Genomic DNA, 16612 nt, shown 5'->3' with positions numbered 1-16612 from the left:
TATTAAACATAATGTGCTCTAGGAAATTTCAGACTCCTTGTTGACAACATTTACAGAGTTAAGCAAAGCTCATTTTGATGAGTACAACCACTGTACAAACCATGTGTAATTTTTAAAAGCTTCACTATTTTGTTGGGTTTATCAGTGTTTTTCCTTACAGGTGACAAAATTAATGTCATATAAAGCAGAAGCCTGCTGACTTTACTTTTTACCCTACCAAGAAATAATCACTTCGGCTCATTATTAGCTCTCTCCAACATCAGGAATCCAGGGAAATCAAAGGAAAATTTAATCCACGGGAACACAAAGGTCTGTTTTAGTCAATAGTTTCAGTATCTTCTCCACAAAATAGTTTACCAGATCTGCTGCTAGGCAGAAGGATGTGAATTTTACCTTCTTCCATTCTACCTTCTAGTCAAGGGGCTAATGAACTGTAAAACAGTCTCAACTGGACAGCAGGAGGCATAAGGAACAAAAAGAACTTGGTAATAAGCCATCAACATAATTAGTCCTTGAAGCAAAAAAATCCAGCTTAAATGGTAACTTTTAAGGCTATTAGTAGCCCTCAGCTTCCACAATGGCAAGACCTAGTAAACGACTTATTATACGATTTTATTATAGTCAAATACCACCTCATTTTAAATAGAGGCCTTGTAAAATTGAACTAGATTGATGTCTTAGAGTTATCTGTGTAATCTCTAACTCCATCCGCCTAATTGGATCATCGGCAATGGCTCTTTCGGCCATTAGTCTTAATTAGCATGGCGCCACCATTACTGTGCATGCACACGTGGCTTCCAAGTGGGAGCACGCAATCACCCACCGGCCTCTTTACAAAGAGAGTCACTCGAAGTTTTTGTATGTGTGTGGGTTTCCCCAGATGTCAACCACACATCCAGCGAAGTTTGTAAACGTCCGTTTAAATACACTGAAGTCATTTCATTAACTACCTGTGGCCACTCATGTCCGAGAGAGCCGGTATGTCAGAGACATGGACCAAACAGGGATGTGCAGGGGAAACAACTGAAGGTATTCCTGGCAACTAATTAACGTGACATGAAAACTAGCTTTTGCCACGAAACCTGTTTCCCAGGGAAATTTGAACAGGAGCTGACACATCAGCAGTTGCCATAACTGACTGTGCTTATAAGATTCTCACCTACCTTTATCTCCCTTTCTTTTTGGTCGAAGAACCCTTGGGAGAGCACACACCTTCCCTCCCCAAACCAGGGTCAGCTTTGTTCACATTTTCAACATGAGTAGAAGTTTATCTTTGGAGGCCTCCTGCCTGTATCTCTGCATTGCCCTTCTTTCTTCTGAGCACCCTTTCTGCATCCTCATAGGCTCATGTGCCTGCCAGCTACTGGAAATTCCTCGCTCCAAGTACCTCTTCATCTGACAACATACACTCCCTCTCCCGGACAGCGTGTAAGCCAGGCGTTAGAAGGAAAGCAACATGATTACATTATTCACAATTTAGTGTGAAGACAGACCAACTCACCACAACTCTCCTAAGAGTATTAACAATTGAAAAGATGAGCTTATTGTTATCATTGAATTTATACTGATACACTTTCAGCCAATATAACTTTGGAAAGGAACTTATTTTAGGGAGAATTGGGAAAGAATGTTTGAAAAGCAAGATACATATATCTATTTCACACACACCCCACCCGTACACACACAGAACCATGCTACAGAAAACTATACAGACAATTTTTAAAATGAGAGCGCTGTAGATCCTAAAGCGCCCTTTGAGTTTCTTAAATCCAACCACAAGTCACAAATAAAGTCATCCCTGGTCCTCCTCCACTAATTCAGAATAATCCTCCCCTTCCCTCACCCTACTCCCGGAGAGAATCAAGCTCACTCAGTGCCACCCACAGACTCAAGCCTGAAGAATGGAGCTGGAAACTTGGCATGGTACTTCTGAAAAATTGCTAATCCCCGAGCCTGGCCAGTGGATGTGGAAATCTCATTCGTGGTCAGAATCCCACTCACAGATCAGGCCACAAATGGGAATTCATTTTCCGCCATGGTATCCAGAAACCTCATCTATAGCTTTCTGATGAGTGGCTTTTGTTCTAAGTGAAAGATCAAAGATAAGCTCCCAATAGAATTTTTTTCTTTAACACTAAAAGCACAAATAAAAACAAAAGAAGACAAAACACAGCGCGAACACACTGCCACACTCTTGTTTCACAGGTGCCGCCTCAACCTGTGGCAGTTTCCAGCACCCGGAAGTGCTTTGCCCAGCAGGGGGCGACACTGCTCCCAATCACATCTGCATTCTCCAAGAGCAGGCCTCAGATGCTCCCAAAATCTGGGAAGGGAAGCGAGTCCTGTTACCCAAACCGTGGTTTGTTATGGAAGCAGAGATGGCCTACACCTTTCCCCCTATGAGCTATTTTTGAACAAGAAGCAAGATGAGAAACTTGATTTGGAATTTTTTGAAGCAGAAACTACTTTCTGGGACCCAGAGGTTTTTGGAGATGTCCCATTATCTATTTCCTGGCACTAAGGATCATTCAGCAAATGACTCTTTTCTGTGCTCAAAGATGAAAACGATAACAGAGGCAAGGACTCCTTTGACACATGTGCTATAATCCCTGAGAGTGAAGAAGGCTCTGCTTTCCTAATGCTTTTGTCACTGTTTAGCACCAGGTCACAGAAGGCACCTGGACACCCCTTGCTGCTACACTGGTGGGACAGACATTGTCCCCACAGCAGCAAACTGGTGTTTGTCAGGAAGTAACCAACCGTGCAGGGAGCTGTGTTGACAGGGAACTGGTTCCACTCTTTTTTTCTTTTGTTCTTCTTTCTTTTTTAACCTGAATTTCCAGTTGTATTGCAAAGCCATTTCTAAACAATGGATTTCCCAAACCAGTCTCAAGTTTGGCTGTCAAAGGGTTTTGTTTCCACTGAATTAACATAAACTCTAACAATTTGGGAGGCTGGAGAGAAGCAGGCTCTTTGGTGTGTAGCTGCTTTCCTCTTGTAGAACCAGTAAACTCCCAAGTTTTGAACTGAAAGAGACTCAGGAGATGATGTATCCTCTCATTTTGGGAGTGTGTGCAGGTGCCAACTGGAAAGAGGTAAGTGGTAATGTGTGTGCCCTAACAGAGAACAGGGAAGAACATTCTGGAACATTTCATCCTGATCAATTTGGGGATGGGTTGCTTTTGGGAACCTTTGGCAAGTAACTGCATCAAAAGTGTCTCGGTTTTTTAGTGAATATGTAACATGTGTTGAGTTACCAGGTCCACCCACCATTCTGAGATCTGGAATCTCCTCCCTGGCTATAAACTGGGGATGTTTGGTGCCGTATTGAAATCATCCTTTTGAGTGCTTGTGGCTCTCTAGTTATAAGTAACTTTGCTGATCTGGAAGAGAGTGCTGTCTTTTGGGACCCTAGCTTACAATTTAGTGCATTGTATCAGCAGTGGTATTGATGTCTGAATTTCACCCCCTCTTTGTATTTTCAGGGAGAATCAAGTGAAAACAGTCAATATCCACAAAAGTAACACCAAAGTATATGCACACCAAAGTAACTAGATACGAGTTAGCTCTTTAGATGTTCAATGAATAAGTAGAAAAGAGGTGGCAATGCTTCCACTTAAGTAGAGTACTCTGAAAAGCAATTATTACAACATACAGAGTTCAAGTTCATCCTCATATTTACAATAAGTTAGCTTTGAGAAGATTTGATCACTGGATACCAATAGGTACGATTATTTAAAGTTTCTCCAGTGTTTGAAGCTGCTCTTGCATTATACCGAGAATATACACGTCCACACACTCACGTATGGCAACATGTATGTATGTTTGGTAAATAGAAGGGTGAAAGAACAAATCCTTGGATTGTCTCTGGCCAGTGTATACCTGGGGCCATGCGTGGGGTCCAGGAACTAGAGAGTGCTCATCCTCCCATGAACAGATGCCTCCCTTTAGCATTCCTGCCTAAGGAGTTGAAATTTTTTCTGAGTTAACTGCAGTGAGCCTTCCAACCCTACAGTGTTTGGAATTTTTCCCAACAGGCGCTACTCTAGCCTGGTGGCTGCTGAGCACGGTCAACATAACCTACAGTTCACTGGTCCTTTGGGTAAGTCAGTTGGGCCTGGGAAGGTAGAACAATAACTATACTAAAATCAAAAGACCTGGGTTACAATCCTGGTTCTCCCACCTCACATCCATGCCAACTTGATCAAGCCTCTGTTTTCACATCTGTCTGATGGGATAATCATACCAGGCCTGCTCAAGGTTTTTATGCAATTCAACTTAGATACTGGATGGGAACAATGGGAATACATTTTACGAGTTGTACCATGTTGTATAAATATTTGGGATTGATTTATGTGTGGCAAAATTTACACTTTTACCTTAGATGCTATGTGGTGAATGCCACAGGCCTTCTGAGACGGAAGCAACACACATAACACACACACATCAGCCTCCTGAACCTAGGTTTGCACTTCACACAATGACTTTAGCCGCTAAGGAAAAGAACCAAATCTCAAAAGATGCTCAACCCACAGCTTTACTTCTGTAATGTGAGGACTTTTTATGCTACCACCTTCAACCTAGATTCACAGCAATACACATGCCGGCAGGTCAGGGAACTCTACTTAGCAATCCGGCCTTAATTCCAGGTCAGTTGGAGCCGAGCCATGGGATTGCACTATTAGTCCGGGATAACCAATTACTTTCCTTCCATGATTAAACATCTTTGGAAAAATATTGTTTTTCTTTGTTACATAACCCAAAGTTCAAATTCTTTTGTTCTTGAGGTCTCTGCCGATGAATGGAAGCTCAAGTTCACTGCCTGCTGTCCAATACTTTTTAAGAGCCCCATTGTAAGAAATAATGTTCATGGATGATTGCCTAAAAGATATGAAGAACTTCTATTTCTCTAGATACCCTAAATTGTATCCACACACCAAGCCAAACCATGGAAAAGCTGCAGGCTTAGGCTGAATCGTTCTGGCCCTGTGTTCAGCTGGTTTTACTGAATTACACTTTGGCAGCATGCCACTGGCTTGCATTGAGGGACATTACAAGAAACAGTCCTATAAAAATTGCTAGTGCAGGGAAGATATTTCCACTGTGTCCCCACATTGAGCCTTCGATGAGAATCAATGGAGAAATTTCCCTTGGCTCTTAATTCCAGCAAAAGCCTGTTTCTTTTGAGCAACTGGTGTTTTTTCATATGGGTATAGCAAAGTTCACAGTTCCCTTTTTGCTTTGGTATCTAGGAAGCTCAGAGTCAATTTTTGTCCAACCCCTAACAACTAACAGTACATAAACTCTATATGAACTGTTCATGGTCTTATATTATTTTTCATCCCTTATATTCCCTACACTTTAATTTCTTTTCTATGTAGTGTGTGTTGGGGTAAACCCCCCTGAATCTTTTTGAGAACAAATGTGTATGGAACTCATTGGCCCTGCATAAGCCTCTTCTAGATCCCAATCTGCCTTTCCAGCCTTGTCTTTGGCCACTTTTTACCTTGAATCTGTGCTCCAGTCACACTGAGCCACGTCATGCCTTCACGGTGCTGTGCTCTTTCGTGTTGTTCTACACCTGCCTATGTAGGTTCCCCTGCCTGGAATACCCTCTTCCTGTCTCTCAGTCAAGCAAAAGCCTGGCAGAATGCAAGAGTCCCCGTCTCTGTTCCTGTACAGCTTTTCATTCACACCATCAGCTTATCACATTCATTATACAGTAGACCAGGTACACCCCTCTGTCCTTTGCTAGATCATAAACCCCTGGAAGGCAAAGCCATTTGCACTTGTCTTTGTATCTCCAGATACAAAGTTCCAGGTGTACAACAGGTCCTCCACAAACATTTGTAAAATTAACGAGTAAATGAGCGCTCCTGTTCCAGCACCAGCACGTGGGACCCTTCTGATGCTTGTTACCAAGGTTGATAACAAAATGCATTTCAACATTCGCAACCTGGTGGTGGCTGCTAGAAGCACAAGTGCAGGTGATGCCGTCTTCCAGAGTGTGGGGTACCGGTCCTCAGAGCAGACCCCAATCCTCCAACTCTCTTCTAGAGACAGCAATACTTGGATGCTCCCGCCGCCCCGCCCCACTACTACCTATGGCATCTGCTACTTGGTCAGTTTCAGCTGTTTGCCATTGGTGAGGCTAACACCAAAACAGCAATCATGGGAAGCCAGAAACAGAAAAAAGTGCAGCTGATTCTGGTTTGTGATTCTATAGGCCAGAGGAGAGGGGCCCAGGAAGGGGGATGGGAGGCAGCCTGGTATCCTGGGGGCAAATATCTATGCATATGAGCGCAAAGGAAAGTTAACACCAGAAACCAATTACTCAATCAATTTTCCAAACACTGGGGTGGAAACGATGCTTCTCCAGCCTCCCTTTGTTCTTCCAGTGCCAGAATAGTGTGTTTCTCGTTTGCTCAAGAATCCAGAATATTCTTAGGATGATGAAATAGAACATGAAAAGAGCATCACAGTGTTCTCAGCAGAATGCTGCATCGCGACATATTAAAAGGGCCTTGCACAGCAATGTTCAATTCGATAAGCCATTACTTTCTACCTTGAAGGTTTCCCATTTTTGCCTCTTGCTTTCGTGTTTGCTTTCCTTCGAAATCTGACAATAAAACTGATGGGATTATTACTGTTTCAACAGGAAGCCCACTGAATCCAATGCCTCCATTTTACAAATGCACAAGCTGAAGCCCTGTCAGATACAATGACTCAACCAAGGCCACACAGACCAAGGCGGCAGAACCAAAACTGGACCCCCAGCCCACTGTTCCTCCCAGGACACCATACCAGCTGCCTCTCTGTAGGCATCCAACAAAAAGCAAGTACAAATAACCAGAAGCTCCTGGGAGAATAAGCCAGTCCATTTGTTTCCACATTGATGCCAACTCAGTCCAAAAAACTCTGGTATTAAAGGGCTAACAGACTTAGTTGATGGACCCAGCAAGTGACTAATGAGTACAGGGACTAAGGTTGTAAAGAGATGCTGTATCTTCAAGCTTGGCGTCTGGGACTGGTTCGACAAACACTGGGAGGGCCTAGCACTGACCCAGTTGCTGGAAGGAGATGAGGTGATTGAAAGCCAAGTGTGGAAGAATGCAGCAGAAACCTAAGACTCAGACCTCCTGCTCTGCTGACGAACGTGTTATGTAGGTCACTTGGCAACAGGACATGGCGTGCATCAGCAGAAAGATACTCGGTATTTCTGCAGTTGAGGTGGGAGGGCACAGGGCCCTACAAACAGTTCACAGTTAAGTTGGGAGTGTTACAAAGAAGGCGAGTGTCTGTGCCCTACAGTCTCAATTCTGCCACAACAGGCTGTCTCATCCCCAATTTTAGGGGCCAAGGGTGTCCACGATCTCTCGGCACACACAACACAAAGGGCAGGCTCGTGAGAGGTGTACCAACTCAAGCACAGAAAGAGCACTAGACATTTTTGAGTTTCTGATTGCCTTTTTTTCAAACAGTAAAAACACGGATAATAATCCTTCCCAGAAAAATGTGAGGTTAAAAGTTTAATCTGAGTTCACAGCACACACATTCCAAGGGGGGCACCGTACTTGGGGAAATTACTCACCTAGAGTTTATGTAAGTTCCGAGGCGATTAGAGTCAGCCGACAAATTGGAGCCAGAACACGTTTACATTTAAGGCTTAAAATGTAGATTCCTCTTACGGAAGAAAGAAGGGTGTCGGGGGTTGGGGGGGGGAATCACCCACCACTCAATGTTTCTTGTTAAGGGACCAGACTCCATTAAGTGTCAGTCCGTCATCTCAAAGAGTGTGGAAGATGCCAATACACGATCCCCCTCTGCCCGTCCCTCTTAAAAAGCGCACGTCACATCTGCTTGCAATCAGCATTTATCTCGCGGCGTGCGTCTGACTCATTGGGAAAACTCAAAGCACATGTCTATTCCTGCTGAGGCGCCGGCCATTACCATGCAATTTACAGGTCCTATGCAACCCTGAGCACACAGCCAAGGAGCCAGTCCCGGCTGGGTTTGATGACTTTGCTACCAGCTTCGCAAACGGATGACACCCGTGTCAGCCTCCACGGAGCTCTCTTGTCACTTCCCAGCCCCAGTCACAAAGAATGCTTCTCCTTCTTTGGTGAGGAGCCCAAAGAGAAAGTGTTTGGGAAAGAGTGGCCACATGTAACTAATGGGGAACATGTGGCTTGTTAGTTTCTGGAAGCAAACGGCATGCGTGCAACCCCTCCAAAAAAACCCTTGGTCAAAAAGCAAAATCAAAGTACTCTTTCTTTTTTCCGAATGTCTGCAGTCTCTGGGATGGAGCTTGGTGATTGCAGCACGCTTTTCACCTGGGTTTCTCTCCACCACCTAATCTGATTTCAAGCAGCCTCTCTAACAACACTGAAAGGGAGTGCAGCATGAACCTACTTAACCATGGCCTATACCAAGCCACACTCCGGGTTGAAAAGTGAAAATTCATCAGACTTAGCCTTCTGTCTGCTGGATCTTTTCTTGTTTTTCCTTCTGATTTGGGCTCTAGTCAGCCACAAGTCACAGCAAGGTCATGGCCATAGCGGGTCCACAGAGGTGCCTTTGTGTAAGTTATAAAAAGGTGACCCTTCCAGGCAGCTCAGCCCTTCTGGGAGCCTTTCTGCAAAGCAAAACCTGCACCAATGAATGTTGCAGCACTGGCAGGAGCTCATCAGCCTTTCCTTTCCAGAAATCTTGAAAAGTGATGGACACTCTAAAGTTTGTTCACCTTAACTGGAAAAGGCCACACCAGGCTGTTAAAATGCGAGGGGCCAAAGGCTCGAATAAAAGTCTACCATGTACCCCTGTCTGTGTTCTCGGAATGCTGGACCTCTGCATGGAGAGGCTGGCATGAGTTATCTAGACCCGATGGGCTTCCATCTGGCCAGGTGGCCCTGTAGTATTCATTTTGCTCTAGAAGCACCTCCTAGATGGAACTGGTTCCTTTGGTGAGGTGGCGTCCACTTTCCTTGGGTCCTTCCTTAGTTCTGCGTATCTCTGGAAAGATGGGAGATTTCCTGTCCTCCTGGTTTGCGCAGAATGTCCTCCCTGCTCTTTACTTCTCACCAGTGGCCTGTATCTTCCCTCAGACTTTGCAGGCAGGCCTGTCCTCTGAGGCCACCTCTACCTTTGAACATGCCACCAACCTTTTTTTTTTTTTATTTTTTTGCGGTACGCGGGCCTCTCACTGTTGTGGCCTCTCCCAATGCGGAGCACAGGCTCCGGACGTGCAGGCTCAGCAGCCATGGCTCACGGGCCTAGCCGCTCCGCGGCACGTGGGATCTTCCCAGACCAGGGCACGAACCCGTGTCCTCTGCATCGGCAGGCAGACTCCCAACCACTGCGCCACCAGGGAAGCCCTGCCACCAACCTTTGACCATCAACCTCAGAAGATGCCATTTCCTAGAGCAGTGGGTTCTAAGCATTTTGAACATATATCCTCCAAATCCTTATTTTTTTTTATTCTTTATTTGTTAACATATACATTATCTACACAGGCTATTACCATTATTTAACAGTTCAAGGCACAAAATAGATTTTGAGATTTATCATAACAATTACACATGTAAGTTTCCATCCAGATTCCCAGTGACATTTAAAAATTTTTGGAGGTTTTTTGGCCAACTGCTTATTAAATCAAATTAGATTGCCGGCTTCGTGGGCTCTGGGGTCGAGGAGGTCGTGAGGCCGGAGCTTAGGTCGGGTAGGGGTGGATCGCCGAGCCGTTAACGTCTGCCAGCCTGTACACCTCTGTACCTGTTACTGGTGCCACTTCCTCGTTTGACACTTCCCTGGGCCCTTGAGAGAAAGTAGACGAAAATGCCATCATTGTATAGTTAGGGACCTATCTAGACCCTTGGACCTAGAAATGGACATCAAGTGATGTGTTTAAGTCTAGCATAACTTCCATCGTCTTCTGATTGCCGATTACCTGCACAGTACTTCACCACAATCACATCTAGAGAGAAGGAGTCTCTCTTGATTTTGGAAGAAATATCTGGTAACCAACATGACTGAGGTCTGGCTTATATCAGCTCCTGGGGAGAAAACCTGTCAGCAAACATGGGAGAAATGGCATGCGGCAACTACGAAGAACAACAATCTTGCAGTTACTTCAAAGTTCAACATTCCTGACTTAAAGGTTGGCACACTGGACGTCTTGGTTGGTTTGTCAGATGAACTGGCTAAACTGGATGCATTTGTAGAAGGGGTGGTTAAGAAAGTGGCTCAGTATATGGCTGACGTATTGGAGGATAGTAAAGATAAAGTTCAGGAGAATCTGTTGGCCAATGGAGTCGACTTGGTTACTTATATAACAAGGTTTCAATGGGACATGGCTAAATATCCAATCAAGCAGTCCCTGAAAAATATTTCTGAAATAGTTACCAAGGGAGTGACTCAGATTGACAATGACCTGAAATCTCGAGCATCCGCATATAACAACCTGAAAGGGAATCTTCAGAATTTGGAATGAAAGAATGCAGGAAGTTTGCTAACTAGAAGTCTAGCAGAAATTGTGAAGAAGGATGACTTTGTTCTTGACTCAGAGTATCTCGTCACATTACTGGTCGTGGTTCCCAAGTTAAACCACAATGACTGGATTAAGCAGTATGAAACATTAGCTGAAATGGTAGTTCCAAGGTCTAGCAATGTTCTCTCAGAGGACCAAGACAGTTACCTGTGTAATGTCACCTTGTTTAGGAAGGCAGTTGATGACTTCAGGCACAAAGCCAGGGAAAACAAATTCATCATTCGTGACTTCCAGTATAATGAAGAGGAGATGAAAGCAGACAAAGAAGAAATGAACAGGCTTTCTACCGACAAGAAAAAGCAATTTGGACCACTTGTACGGTGGCTGAAAGTGAATTTCAGTGAGGCGTTTATTGCGTGGATTCATGTAAAAGTGTTGAGGGTTTTTGTTGAGTCTGTTTTGAGGTATGGCTTGCCAGTGAACTTCCAAGCAATGCTCCTTCAGCCCAATAAGAAAACAATGAAGAAACTAAGAGAAGTATTATATGAATTGTATAAACATCTAGATAGCAGTGCAGCAGCTATTATTGATGCTCCTATGGATATTCCAGGCTTAAACCTGAGTCAACAGGAACATTACCCCTATGTGTACTACAAGATCGATTGCAACTTGCTGGAATTCAAGTAAAATGAGCCCCCCAGATAGCCCTGCCCTCATGTCGGTGTCGGTGTTTGCTAACAGACATAGGTTGTAGTATGGCTGTACTTTTAACTCTCTCTTACCCCTTGCTTGCTTCTCACCCCCTTTCCTATTCACGTTCTCTTGTAGTGGTCCATTTGTCAACATTTTGTTTTTAAAAGGAAACTATATGTCTTGTTTCTTTTTATTGATCAGGTCTGTAAATGTGTACTTAAAAAAAATCAGAGTTTATTTATAAACAGAATAGTTTATTTAAAAAGAAGGTCTTCATCGATATTGTGGTATGCATTAATTCCATTTGTTGCTGTTGTGACAGAAGCCTTGTGTACAAGGGAATGGTGTAAACAGTTATACCATTTTGTTCACTGTATTTAGTAGACATAATTGTTTAATAGTTATTGAATCATGATGTAAAGAAATGTGACAATATTCAGGTATGTGCTTTCTGAATGTTTCAAATTACAATCTGTGAGCACTTGACACCCACAGGAGAGAATAAAATTACCTGTGCAAAGGTGGATTGTGGTGTGTGTAACTTCCAAAGATTACAGTTCAAGTTTGAAGATTATTTTTGAACACGTGATGGGTACTTATATTTGGACACTAGACTTTCAGGTCTCTCAATTAGGAGGTACGGCCAATTTTTGAATAAAGTGTAGTAGAACTCTGCAAAAAAAAAAAAAAATTAGATTGCCACTGTTTCTACCTTGTAACACTGTGACCTTGTAGTGTGGTTGGCGAACATTCTGCAGTGGGAGTAGCAGGAGGGCTACTTCTGCCATTTTGTTCGGTTTTCTTGGGAACTGTATGGTTAGAGTGTTATCTTTAATCCGTGGTTCCTTTATAGGAGTCTTTTCAAGCCATGTGTCCCTTTTGTCAAGGTTAAAACTAGATAATACAACTGGTAAATCCATTTAACCAGGCACAAGGAACCAGGCACAGGACACTCCATGCCTTTGAATTGGAAAACTTGGAAACAAAAGACTAAAGACTGGCCCATTCATTCACTCAGGGTTAATACCAGGTCAGGAAAAAAAAAAGCAGAGGGAGCTTTTTGGGGGGCTGCCAAAAAAATGCTACTTTCACAGTTGATTCCACATCTACGTCATTTCTGGTTTAGAGCACTTCCCAACAAAGGAAGGGAAGCGACAGATACCACACGTGTGCCAACGTCTCAAATGCCTCTAAAGGGAAGCAGGTAAGGTATACGACCTAACTTCTTAGGTTTAAAGAAACCCAAATCGGGGCCTGTCTTCACACGCCTTTCCTGACCACAGAAGGTCAGGGAAGCATGGGAACCACGAGACAGTGGAGGGAACCATGCCGTTCCTCCTCCCATTGGCCCATGCTGCCTCTCATCCGGCAACAGTAATATCTACCGTCTTAACACCTCCAGTAAACTGATTTTTGTCACCCCATTCTGGGTTTGAAAAAACGAGAGCTGCTATAGGCACATTCAATCTCAAGGGTCACAACTGCTAGTGTTAGAGGGATGTTGCTACTTTATCCAAGAAAAGCAACCACCGTCAAGGTGAGAGGAACAAGCAGCACATTCCCTTTCCGCCCACTTCTACGGTAAAAACCCCAAATCAGCAGATTTCTCCCCTGTTGCCAGTGAAGACTTTTCTCTAATGCTTGAAAACAACCTGCCCGTCCCACGCAGGCTCCCTGGGACGGTGGGAGCAGCTCTGCTCACTCAGGGGGACCTGATGCAGGGAAGGGCCCTGGGGGAAGGGCGGGTAGCTGCCTGCAGCAAGGTCCAGAAAACCTCAGGATGGGAAAGGAGGGTTCAAGCTAGGGAGGAGTTAGTTAACCATAAGCTAACTCTAAGTTAGTTTATACACTGAACTATCCAACTCAGTGGCATCCACAATGGAATTCACAGAAGTCAATAATTATATAAAGAACGAGAAGAAAACTGACATTGAAGCCAACAAAAGACAGGAACAGAGACAGGCAAAACCTCCATGTTTTCTGGGCCGGCGGGACATATGTGAGCTAACGGCTTTGCTCTCATCCACATGCTGCCTCTCTTCTCGCTACTTGGAGGTGTTCATATACCCGTGGACATAAATAAGACAAGAAGGAAAGAATCAAATGCCAGCCTATATACAGTATCCAGACCTGAAACCTAACCTAAACATATCCAGATTCCTCTGATCTTGTTACTAATTTAAGACAAGAGAGTAGTTCTAAATAATGCCAAGCATCTCAGGGCCACCCATGGAAACCAGGCTACTTTATCAGCAGCTCAAGGCACTGTTTATAAAAAGCAAAACCAACCAAACAAAGCCACCCAAAACAACCCAAACCCGAAATGCCATCCTGGAAAATGCACAACAGAGTCTGAGGTCGAGGACATTTTCTACCCTGCTGGTCTCAGGCCAAGTGTAAGATGCTACTGACAGAGTGAACTTCAGACGGCTGGGGGAGGTTGGGGGGCGGTGACCCCGGCACTAGAGACCTGCTGGGTGTGTGTGGCCACGAAGTGGGGGCTGCGGAGCAGCTCACTCAAAAGGATCCTTCTCCTCTGTCCCCGGCTCCTGCTGCTGGAGTGTCCTTTCTTGTCAAACCAGCCCCGAGAGCAGCCCGAGCTCTGCCACGTCATGTCATTCACTAATTTATTCATCCATTTAGCAAATATTTATTGAACTCCTCTGAAGGGTCAGGCCCTGGGGATACACACATGAATGGGACACACATAGCCTCTACCTTCATCTGAAGCTTTCTCTAAGTCTCTCTGGCAGGTTGTTGGCTTGAGTTTTCACCCTGGTTAAAAGGCAGATGTTGGGGGCAGAACTGTGCTTTGTGTTCAGTAAGTGGAGTTTTTCAATCCAGGCTGATGCCCGCTGCTTGGAAGGAGCAGGCCCCTGCCCCGGCCTGGGCTGGATGTGTGGGGAGAAGCATGGTGGGAAGTTAATTTTCATCTGCTTCACGGTTTGCTTGGGACTAACCCAACCTAGGACAGAGCCCCCATCTTGGCTCAATCCACAGACAGCCCTTGTTAGAGGGCGTCTCGGGGTGGGGGACTGGAGAGGCTCTATTTATTCAGGGTCTATAGAAAATCCCATGACAGTTTCAGCAAGGACTTGCCGTTCTCTCTTAGTGTGAATAGAGAACGCTCTTCACCTCCATCGGTGTCCCCAGCACAGGTCTGCTGGTAGTGCTGGGAGGAATGAAACTGCAAAAAAAGTCTGGGGCAAGTGGGTATCTAGAAGATGGAAAAGGCCCAGATAAGTTCTAATCTGGATGATCTCTGCGTACTGGATGATGATGTGCCCTCAGAGTGGAGCAAGTTTTAGTCTAAATCATGCCAATTCTGTGCTCAACCGTTTACAGGCTAAATGGATCCTTTAGTCTGTCATAAGTTCATGCACTTGGAAGGACCAATAATGTAGACTTAAACATGCCATAAACTTAAAGGAAACAAGGGTCCAGGGCGTGAGGAGAAATGAGCTATTACTCCTCTGGCAGGGAAAGGCCATTGTATTTCATGTATGATTTGACCATGCTTCAGGAAAGCCATTTTGGCTTTAAATGGCACATTTCTTTCTGCTTTATTAGGCTTCCTGAAGGGTTATTTTACCCCCAGGTACTTTCTTACACTGAGTAGTATTTCAGTTGTGTTGCACAAACCCAGAGGTCTGGCAGAGATCTCAGGGATACTTGGTATGTCACTAACGGTCAACAACCAGCAGACTGTCGTTCTGGAATCCTGAGATGCACACTCGGATCTGTGATGGATGTTTATAAGTCTCGGGATGTGTCTTCAATCATTGCAGAAATGCCTGAGCACGTGGCTGTTGGTTGTGCAACGTGAGACGTGACTGACAGTGTCTCTTAAGATGGACATTTGTGCCATTATTTATTATTGTTCTGGTAACATTTACTATTTCGGAGTGCTTGTTGTTCTGTTCTAAGAAATAACAATTTGAGTATGGATTTTTTTCAAAGTAAGTAGCCTAAACCTCCTTTCCCTGAGTTTTGGAGCAAGGCAGCATCTGGGAACATATGGCTACAGCTTCCTGAAAAATAAACTGTCCTTTCTTATTTTGTTAAAATGCATTCTTTATCCCTAGTGAAACCAAGATGAGATTAGTTCATGGAATTTTATTTCCTTGGGACTTATCTACATGGGGACATGAATCTCATTAGAGCCTCTGAAGGCAAGGGCTAACAGGATGCAGACCGCCTTGCACATGGATGTGATCCCCACTCAACAGTTCTCACCTAGGAACTGCATATGCTCGGTTGTGATACTATCTGCATCCAGGCTGGTTTCAACCTCCTTAGTATTTAGGTATTTTAAATTAGTTATTCATCAGTGAAATCAAATATTTTTATTTGCATTATAGTGCTTCAGATCTGTCACTGCTCATGCGCCACACGGCATGTGGGATCTTAGTTGCCCAACCAGGGATCGAACCCATGACCCCTGCAGTGGAAGCACGGACTCTTAACCACTGGACCACCAGGGAAGTCCCCCTGGCAGGTCTTTAAAATAATTCCTCTATAAAATCCCCAGCAACTCTGTCAGTCAAAGCCATGCAGTTACCTTTGGCTTCCTTAAGGGATTCAACCCTTATTCCAGGGGAAACAGACCAAGTTTTCAAAAAGCAAAACTGTTTTCGACTCCTTAATTGCTCATGAAAGCACAATTATTACCAATAGAAAAGATATTTTCTAACTGTCACTAAGGACTTGTCCTCAGTGTTCTGTGATATCTGCAGCTGAAAGTCTCCAGGTGTCATGGGGAGGGCCAGGGCCAGGGCTGGGCTTAGACTCACAATGCATCCTCTTGGCACCCAATGCTCTTTTTTTTTTTTTTTTTTTTTTAAAGAAGATGTTGGGGGTAGGAGTTTATTAATTAATTTATTTATTTTTGCTGTGTTGCATCTTCGTTTCTGTGCGAGGGCTTTCTCTAGTTATGGCAAGCGGGGGCCATTCTTCATCACAGTGTGCGGGCCTCTCACTATGGCGGCCTCTCTTGTTGCAGAGCATAGGCTCCAGACACGCAGGCTCAGTAGTTGTGGCTCACGGGCCCAGTTGCTCCGCGCCATGTGGGATCCTCCCAGACCAGGGCTCGAACCCGTTTCCCCTGCATTAGCAGGCAGATTCTCAACTACTGCGCCACCAGGGAAGCCCCACCCAATGTTCTTGATTATGAAGTTGGGCTCTCTTCTCCCTTAGAGATCCACTAAGAAGTACCTCAAGAGAATATGCTCAAAAATTTGCTTCAGTATAATTCTTGGGGGCATGGCAGTGGCCACACCATGTCATATGAGCTTCACAGCAGGCTTCAAGCCCTCTTTCTTCAGGGTCCAGGGACAGGAAGGCTGAAAACCATCTGTGCTACGTGATGACCTGGAATTCAGAGACCCAAGAGGGCCTGAAAGGGACATTTGTCTTCTGGAGCAGTTAACACTT

General features: G+C 44.6%; 2 protein-coding genes across 3 annotated transcripts in view; one reads left to right on the top strand and one right to left on the bottom strand.

Moving 5' to 3' along the window:
• Positions 1-16612, bottom strand: part of COLEC12 (collectin subfamily member 12) — a 195002-nt gene that overhangs the window by 76457 nt on the left and 101933 nt on the right. The window contains exon 1 of one of the 2 annotated variants that reach the window (XM_060118789.1): positions 7592-7776. The exons of the other annotated variant lie outside the window; for it this stretch is intronic. The gene's annotated coding sequence lies outside the window, so the exon portion shown is untranslated. Of the gene's footprint in view, positions 1-7591; positions 7777-16612 lie in introns of those variants that run through there. 2 annotated transcript variants of the gene reach the window in all.
• On the top strand, positions 9990-11356 carry LOC132502790 (V-type proton ATPase subunit C 1-like). The gene is given in 1 exon segment (XM_060118948.1): positions 9990-11356. A coding segment is annotated over 1 exon segment (1149 nt). The 5' UTR covers positions 9990-10024; the 3' UTR covers positions 11174-11356.

The sequence above is a fragment of the Mesoplodon densirostris genome, chromosome 15 (genome assembly GCF_025265405.1).
Source record: "Mesoplodon densirostris isolate mMesDen1 chromosome 15, mMesDen1 primary haplotype, whole genome shotgun sequence".
Lineage (NCBI taxonomy): Eukaryota > Metazoa > Chordata > Mammalia > Artiodactyla > Ziphiidae > Mesoplodon > Mesoplodon densirostris.
Note: the sequence above shows the minus strand (reverse complement) of the source record. Positions and strands in the feature narration are given on the sequence as shown.